Source organism: Rhipicephalus microplus, chromosome 6, assembly GCF_043290135.1.
Source record: "Rhipicephalus microplus isolate Deutch F79 chromosome 6, USDA_Rmic, whole genome shotgun sequence".
Lineage (NCBI taxonomy): Eukaryota > Metazoa > Arthropoda > Arachnida > Ixodida > Ixodidae > Rhipicephalus > Rhipicephalus microplus.
The window spans coordinates 42,304,739-42,314,381 of NC_134705.1; the positions used below are offsets into that span (position 1 = coordinate 42,304,739).

Below are 9,643 nucleotides of genomic sequence, written 5' to 3' on the forward strand. Positions count from 1 at the left end.
AGCTTAAAAGTAGTTTTTAGAAGAGGACTTGCCAGGCCTCAAAGAATGACTATTTTTCAAAATTTATTCCGAGGCTGCATGATAGTTGCTCCCACCAACAATCTTCATGAGCACAAAAGACAAAAAAAAACTATGCAAAAAAGTATTTACGAGAAACTCAGTAGTTTATTTTGTGTCTGGTCGTCAACCTCACACAAGAAAAGGTGTTACAGTGGGCCAGGAAACGCTATCGCTAAGGGCTCGAGCCAGAGATAAGGTAGTCAGCTAGACTATCATGCTGAGCCAAGCACAGCACGTGTCGGGTTTCAGCGGCTGTCGGCTTTTACCTGCTCTGCAGAAAAGATATCGGAAGGGCAAGCTTGGATGGCAGCGCTATCGTTGCTGATAGGTCTCTGGTGTTGTTACGAGAGTTTCGGTCAACCTACAAAGCAGTCTTAATTAAAAGGGTTCATACATGAGGAATCATGTGAAACTAATTTGTGCCTAATAGCAAAACTTAATCCGATTCAATGACTATGAAGCCTTTCATTGTCTCCCATGTCCATTTCTTGACGGAACAACGGCACTCAATGCTTGTACGCTTTCCCCTCACGTGCAGATTTAAAGAAACCTACATTAGAGCAGAACGTGCAATTAGATTGAAAAGTAGTGACCGATTTCCACATTCTTTTTGCGTAGTCACTAGAATTTATATTTTAAATCACGCTCATGATTATCAAGAACTGCCTTGTTGCGCAGCCTAGCAGAAGAGCCTTGAAGGTTGACTATGAAATATGAAGTCTACCACTTTGATGAACATGCTCGCGTAGGCTGATGCTGTTGTGCGTGTAAGTGTTCAAAATTAAAGTAATTATATGATTATGTTGTCCCCCTTTATTATGTGCTGCTTACGACGCAAAATGTAGTAGCGCCGTGAAATGCTGTGCTGCTGTCGCGGCCGCCACCGGACGAAGTCGTGGCGCATGCGCGCGGAATGCAAGCACGCCCAGTCAACAACCGCGCTTGAACACGAACCTCCCGCACTTTCACGGTTTGCACACGCTGCAGTTGGAAAAACTCTGATCACAACTGTTTTGCAGAGCGTTCTATTTTACCCATCCGAGATCAGGCTTACTGACGAGTAAGTCTTCTTTCGCGCTAAGAAAAATCGCCACCATTAAAACTGGTTTATGGTTCCTTTAGGCAGACTCAGACACTTTTCTAGAGGAGCGAAAAATTCTGCACTAATTTGAGTGATGAGCAATTGAAAAAATGGATTTTAAATCTTTTATTAATTTTATGAAGCATTTTGTTATGCTACAGCTTGCTTGACAGATTGTAAGACCGACTTGACAAGGACGCAAGGGTAAACACGCAGTGTTGCCTCCTTATCTGTTTTCTTTCAACGCCCTGACAACTGCCGCTTACGCACTCATTTCTAGAACTCTTTATTGTTTTTGTTTGAATCGTTGGACGCATATGCATACATAATGCAGTCATCTTGCATGTGTCATCATGTTTTTTGCGGATAGTCTTATCACTACGTGGATTTTTTCTTTATTTTCACTTTTGTTTTATTCGGCCTTAACCCACAAAGCCTCCCAGGAATGCTCAGCGCAAACTGCGCCTGATTGTTCGAGAAGGTTCGTGATTATTTTGGATTGTTCTGTTAAGAATGCACGGAAGACACATACACTTGAGATTATTCTAGAGTTTACTTGACTACCAATGATAAGGCTGATATATTCGACGGCACATGCCTAAATGCCGATGGTTATTCTAGAGTTTACTTGACTATACCAATAATACGGCTGACATAATACACGGCGCACGCCTAAATGTCGATGGCCTCACCGCGGTGTTCTAGTGGCTAAGGCACTCTGCTGCTGACCCGCAGGTCACGGGATTGAATCCCGGTTGCGGCTACCGCATTTTCGATGGAGCTGGAAATGTTGTAGGCCCGTGTGCTCATATTTGGGTGCACATTAAAGAACCCCAGGTGGTCAAAATTTCCGCAGCCTTCCACAACGGCGTCTCTTATAATCATATGGTGGTTTTGGGACGTTAAACCCCTCTTATCAATCAATCAATCAATCAATCAATCAATCAATCAATCAATCAATCAATCAATCAATAAATCAATCAAGTGCCGACGCGTTTCTTCGCTTTTCAGTTGATTGACGGCATATGCTCTGCTCGCCGCTATTAGAATTCAGCGACACACACCCGCCCTGATCAAACAATGAGGCACATTTTCTCAAACAATCAGCCGCAGTTTGCGTATTCTCGACAAGTTTTGTGAATGAAAGCCGAATGAAAATAGGCCCCGTATCTGCACGTCATTTGTAAATGTCGTCAAAAGATGTTAGTCTTGCGTCTGGAGAGAGTGAACAAAATGCTTATTTGAGGTTCTGCGCAAGAAAATCGGTGAATGGTATTCTGGAGGCACTGCGTTAGAGTGCCTCGAGCGTGTTGCGGAGCTGAACGAGAGCATAAAGTCACGTCACACGTGAGACATGAACACCATCAGGCAGTTTTCTTGGAAAACGGAGCGCGTGGCTCTGAGACAGGTGTGCACGACCGTCTCAGAGGTGATAAGGTGTAGAACGCAAGGCGACGGGTAGGTGCCACCACCGTCTCCTTTTAGCAAAGCGTTGGAAACACTCACCTGTTTGTGCAAGCGCAGCGTGATAAGCGCTACGGTCCTTCAAATTACCTATGTATGCTTTTTCTAGTAAAATACGCACTTGCAGAATACATACGTGTGGTTGTGGTGCTCCAGACATGCACAATAATCGCTTTTACATCGACAATCGCACAGGTATGAACGCTAAACCTTGAGCAACATTGCTGGGCGCTGTGGATGGGGTGAGCCATTTCAATTACGCTATGCTGTTAAGAGTGGACAAACAGGCAAATGTACAGACAGACAGACAGACAGACGGACAGACAGACAGACAGACAGGCAGACAGACAGACAGACAGACAGACAGGTTAAAATTTTTGCGTCGAAGGTTCCCAAGAAAGACTATCGGCTTTAATAAAAGTGAACGTGAGAAACGCATGTGGCAATATCGCTGCACGTGGGCTCTGCACAATCGAACGATCTGTAGCTATAGGAATCACAGCTTTGAAGGCTTCACAACTGCCCACACATAAAATTAGATACCTCCACTGATGGAAAGGTTGCCCATTGCATCGATTCAAACAAACCCCTTCTTTCTGCTTTCTTGAGAGGTGAATCTGTATTTATGGTTCGTCATTGAGAGTAGCGATTATTAACTCGAGGCGCCTGTGGTGGCGAAAACATGAACGATTAGTTGTCCATGGCAGCGTGACAATTCACTTCTGTGCGTGGTCGACGATTTTAAAGCGAAGCATTTCTCAGCGAAATTTGGCGACTTTGAGCGTATCTATCTATCTATCTATCTATCTATCTATCTATCTATCTATCTATCTATCTATCTATCTATCTATCTATCTATCTATCTATCTATCTATCTATCTATCTATCTATCTATCTATCTATCTATCTATCTATCTATCTATCTATCTATCTATCTATCTATCTATCTATCTATCTATCTATCTATCTATCTATCTATCTATCTATCTATCTATCTATCTATCTATCTATCTATCTATCTATCTATCTATCTATCTATCTAGCCGCTTACGTTTGGGTGCTCCCATGGTCACCCCCTTAGCTTGACATGAACGAAAATTAGCATGGGAGAGTATAATGGTTTGACGGAAATGACGCGGTGGTCAAGGCATGAATAATTTCACAATCCTGTCACGTACTTCGTCAAACGTTTCCAGCCGGACAGTGGCACATACCCACTGGCGGGTATGTCAGATAATAAATGTCAGGGTCCCAGTTGGAATTAAAGCCAAGCATTCTGCGTAGCGAAGAACCTTTTGGCACACAGCTACGCCAGGTCTCTAAGCTACTTTTCAAATAGACGCCAATCTTCATGACACATCAATGGTGGTAGCAGTGCTGCCTACCAAATTTATGTACTCAGCGGTCACGTCGGGTTAACGTCAATTGTGGTTAGTTGCCCTGCGCGGAAGTTGATTTATGTAACAGTGTCCAGGGCCAACATGCTCTCGAGCATCAGCGCTCCTTATTAGCTTTTGGTGTTGCTAATACGCATGTTGCAGTCGCCATTGTTGCACAAGTGCAAACAACTGGTCATATAAACATCTGCAACCCTTCAACATATGTATGTGCGTGCAACATTTGTACATACATTTAGCGTCATTTCATGACTTGTCGCTCGATAGAGAAAATGCAACACGGTGACATTCCCTACGCATGCTTCGTATAATGTGGATTCTCAGGTACGTGGGATCTGCCGAATTTCTTTTTCAATGAGTATAGCCCTTTTGTTGGTTTAATTATAATTAATGACATTACTGTATAGAATGAACACATGTATAGGCGCGCATGAGTAGTATGCTATAATGTGTTGTTGCTTAGGCGTTACGTAGTTACCCCCTGATCGTCAGTGGGACTTTTTAGCTTGCCTATAAAACCGTGCATACAGTTTCCAACTCAACACAATTAACATCGCGCAAAACTAGAAAACATGACACAGACAGGGCATAAAAGCTCTGAGAGCGAACTCTTTTATTCTGCTGACGATACCAGCTGCAAATGAATACGCAGAGCTAACGGGTGAAGCAAAAAAAGCTAACGGGAAAAAATTAATCAGCAAGGAATGCATTGACTGATACCAACAAGTCTAAACAAAAATGTTTCGGAATCTATAGCTCATTTTAGACCATGCTAGCTCTGGCAGGCTTACCCATTGCTCTCTCCTATCCCCCGTGCTTTCCAGTTTTTCACGCTGTTACACGTATAGGAAAATGAAAGAACTAGCCTAGCAAGCAACCATTTTTTTCATGTCGTTAAGATTTTGGAGAGGCGCAGTTTTTATAGGTACGTATCCCCTCAGATGTGACGTGTACTCTACTCGGCATGGCTATGCATACGCGTAGTAACGTTTTGGTGACGTGGATTCAGTCGTGTATCGACAGAGTAACGTCACCGGAATAAGCCGCTCATGAGTCAGGCGCAAACAACCTTGGGCACAGGTGAATATAAGAAGTATAGAAAAATTGTGTAATACAGCATGACCTCGTTCTAACAGCTTGTTGTATTGAAAAAGTAGATGAAAAGCTCAAAATAAGGCTGGTTAAGCACTGTTACAGGAACTCCTGCGAAAGCTGAATGACGACAGCTTTCTCAAATCGCAGGAAGGACTGGCAGCATCGCTATCCATTCTCTTCGTTGCTCGAGGAAAGTAACATCTGTGTTTATAGCCTTTGAAGCCGAACAATACTGCTTTAAAAAATAACTACATGTTTTTGGGATTACATACCACAGCTGAGAACATTACGATTGGTGATCTTTCGGTCACGTTAAAGAAACTGTTTCGAAAAAAATGAGTTGCTGGTCCCTTTAAATTGATTCAGTTTGATTTATTTCCTACTTACGGGAATAATACCTACGCAATCACAGTCACGTGTTGAAGCGGAAAGGGTGACATTTCGAACAGCCAAGTCAGGTGTTCTGTGTTGCAGATGTTTCTTCGCAAAAACACCAACGGTCTTTGGCCAGGGAAGTGTTGGAAGTATACATTTGATCCGTGTGAAAAAACAAAACATATTGTGTAACCTTCGCCAGGTAGCTTCTTTTCTAACGCACCTGGCTTAGTGATCGGGTAGGAAAACCCCACGAAAGACAGAAGTGTTAGCTGGACTAACGCAGCCGATGGCTTACAAACATGCCGAAGCATATGTAGCCATTATTTTAAGCTGAGCTCGTTTTGTTCATTTTTTTTTGCTGAAAATAGCTGTACGCAGTCACCCCTTCAAAGGCCGTAACATGAGCTTCATCAGGAAAGCTTTGTGTCGTTGTGTGGGTGCAGCGTCGCGTGAGACTCTAAAGTGAACAATTTGCACAAGACCATTCATCCCGAATATGCAAATAGCAAAACTTAGAAGTAGTTATGCTGTAACTACAGAAGCAAAAAAAAAAGAGGACAGAAAAGAGTGCTGACTTTCAACAATGATTTGATAGTAAAGTGGTGTACGTATATAAGCGAAAAAAGAAGAGAAATGTCACGCGTAGAAGGGTGCAGTTTACAAGCACTGCGAAACAGTGTCAGCAAAATTCTTGTTTCTTGCTGATTGAAAAAATACATTGCCTAAAAATGATCGAGATACGCAATCTCTTTCTGCAATAGCGCAACTGATAGGGAACTTACACATGTACCTTCAAACTTGCTGAAGTGATATGCTTCAATTATCTCACGCATGGCCTGCGAGTTGTGCCTGCCTTATACCTCGCAACGCTCAAAGACGGGCACGCAGCCGCAGTCTCGGCAGTGGATTCCGAAATGTCCTTGTACTGCACTGTGCACATTATTATTGTGCTCTCTTAAATGATCATTCAAGCACCATTCAGTTTTCCCAATGTATATCATACCCCAGGATAGCGGAATAAGGTATACGATGCCAATAACACAAGACACGAAGCGTATTTTGTGTTTCACAGAGCATGATTGATTGATATGTGGTGTTTAACGTTTCAGAACCACCATATGATTATGAGAGACGCCGTAGTGGACGGCTCCGAAAATTTCGACCACCTGGGGTTCTTTAACGTGCACCCATATCTAAGCACACGGGCCTACACCATTTCCGCCTCCATCGGAAATGCAGCCGCCGCAGCCGGGATACGAACCCGCGACCTGCGGGTCAGCAGCCGAGTACCTTAGCCACTAGACCACCACGGCGGGGCATTTTTTCACAGAGCATTGTACTCGATATTTAGCCGGATGATTTACTAACCTACAAAGCTTTGATAGCTTTTCTGGGGTGCTAAATGAAACAGTGATATCAGCTCGTTTCCCAATTTTGTTCGCCCTATGCGAAACGGTGAGCACATAAGGATTGTTTCGCAGTGGTTGTAAACTGCACCATTCCACGCATGCCCATTCTCTTGTTTTTTCGCCTCTATATGAACACCACTCCACTATTAAATCCTTGTTGAAAGTCAGCGCTCTTTTCTGTCCTCTTTTCTTTGCTTTTGTAGTTGCAGTGTAATTACTTCTAAGTTTTGCTATTCGCATATTCAGTTATGTCCTACCAATTTGCCTAAGTTTCCAGGCTTCACCATTCATCCTTAGTGAGGTTATTCAAGCTATGCCTTAAAGCCTGAGGAGCAAATGCCCAAAAAGCGCCAGAGCAGCAGCGTAGCATTCGAACATCAGTTAGTGCTTTTCAAGCATTCTGTAAAAATGAGCGTGAATATCACTAAGCACGAGAATAGAAAGACACAGTACGAGCACTCTGAAACAAATGAAGCTTTATGGAACAAACATGAACACATGGTGTTTATCTACATTATTTTCAATTTCGTTTATTAAAAATTCAGTGATTTGTCACCTCTCGTGCTGGACCCTATTCTCGCGATCTAACCTATTTGGTGTGATTTGTACATATAGAGCTAAATGAGCCCACGACTTTACGTTATTGCTCGGAAGCAAACCTTAGTGAGGAGCTCGAATTTAACAACTGTATTCTCTTTTCAAAGTGGTTTCGTTAAACTTTTTCTGTTCGTATTGACCTTGCGGTGCCTCACGTTCAGACGTAAAAGCTTCAGTAAGGACTGTTATCTAAGCGCGCCAATGAGATATTTTTGCTTGGCATAGCAGGAAAGAGAAAGTCGTGGTTCACAAGTAAAAGAAAGCAAAAATGCTTAGCATTCATTAGCTAGGACCACCAGACACAAGACCATGTTGATTGGCGAATCATGAAAGAGGCGTTTGCCCTGCAGTGTGTGTAGTCAGTTTCATGGTAATAATGACCACCAGATAGCTGTCGTCATTGCTTAGCTTCGCACAAAGCTATTTTTAAGCAAAGACGCGTGAAACACACCCGAAAGGCGTCTGGAGGTCCTCGTTGATTCGAGAGTACGCTGCCAGCCACCAAAGTTGCAAGTACCAAGCATGCTACGACGTTCATTGAAGCCATTTCTATGTACCAAGTTTCTTCGATGCTTACTCTTTCGCAGAAAACGTCAATCTGGTTTCGTGAAAGGTGTGCGACGTCTTTTAAGTATGACAGTGGGAGATAAATGTGTCGAGAGGTTCAAGCACACCGTTTCTGCATATCGGCAAGAACAAGCCCATAGAGCCTCTCCACGTCAAAAAGTGACACAAGCAGCCACTTTAAGTGTCGTTGCTCAAGCAACCGTTTATCTACTCGTCGTTAACATCGGCATGTTTGGAACATATCGCGCTTGGGCTATCTTGTGTTTTCAATACCTGGATATTCGATGAATTTTAAGCGACATCAAAGCACCCTTCTGTAAACAAGGCACTACAGATGTCGTATTTCCTTCTATTTGCCTGGCCCGACGTATTATGAAAATAATTTATTTTATGAATATCTTTAACTCCCAAAATGTCATGAAACCGTGAGTAACCAGGACAAAAATGTTGCCAGAGAAGCGCCGAACACGTAAAACAGTCACGAAAAAAGCTGCCAGATCCTATAGCTTCTAAACTCTCTTGAGAAAACTCATACAAGTACAGTTGCGAGAGCCTACTACACCATAAATGATAATTATTTTGGGAGCTAGGAAAGCAGCAACACTGACGAAAACATTTATATGCAGAACAAAAAACGAGATGTTCGACGGATACTAATCTGTTACACATATTTAAAGCATTATATAAACATTTTGTGATGGCTGACGACGGTTAAATTTGGCACACCCTTTTGTATTTAGTTGAAAGCATCAAATGGTTGACTCACTGCGCAAGTCGCGTCCTGTGGCACCTATTTGTTATTTTACTTCCCTACTACGCTATATTACATATTGTATCTTGATTCCGTCCCCGTCACAACACATGTACAATGTATTTTTGTGAAATAATTCAGAGCACCTGTGCAGCTGGGCGGTAGCATCATGACTTGTCACACAGAGAGTCCAAGTTCAAAGCCCTTCAAACACAGGGTGATTTTCTCTCATTTATTTTTTCTTGAATTCGCGCTGCAGTAGTTACGGAAAACGACGTTGGCGGACAACGTTGCCAGAATCAGCTCCTGCTGCGATTCCAAAACAGCTTTTACACAAAAATTGTTATTTTAACAGCATTGCTCAATAATATACAAAAACTTTCTTACTGCATGAATGGCTGCTGCTTAAGTATGTGCAAGATAGGTGTGAATAAATAGTGAATCAGTAAAATAATATCGAAATTAATAGTGACATTCCTCAACATCGTCAATTTACTGTAGTATTTCAGCAGCCCCACTACGACACATTAGAATAGATTCGCACATCGAATAGGTGATGTATTATATGGCTCAACGTATTCAAATGACATGGCCAGTTTTGGTGTGCTTAGATGATCAGAATAAGAGCTACATTTTTCTGCTTATTCTAAGCCCAGTGAAGGCAGTAGTGAAGGCATGGTGTGATGAGTCTTACTTCTTTGCATTTTCAGTTTTGGGCCTTGAAAAACTAAAACCTCACTCCAATTCACGTCACCTGACACAAACTTAGAGTGTATATTTTGAGAGAAGTTGATATTTCGACCACATAGTAAAACATTTATCGAAAATTCACCATAACTTTCCT

At 42.4% G+C, this 9,643-nt stretch overlaps 1 protein-coding gene across 1 annotated transcript in view; it reads right to left on the minus strand.

The window, feature by feature from the left end:
* The window catches only part of LOC119167659 (uncharacterized), a 49,279-nt gene extending 41,189 nt beyond the window's left edge, over positions 1–8,090 (minus strand). The window contains exon 1 of the mRNA XM_037419171.2: positions 7,933–8,090. Within this exon, the coding sequence (XP_037275068.2) occupies positions 7,933–8,028 (96 nt within the window). The 5' untranslated portion in view covers positions 8,029–8,090. The remainder of the gene's footprint in view (positions 1–7,932) is intronic.
* Positions 8,091–9,643: the final 1,553 nt, after the last annotated feature.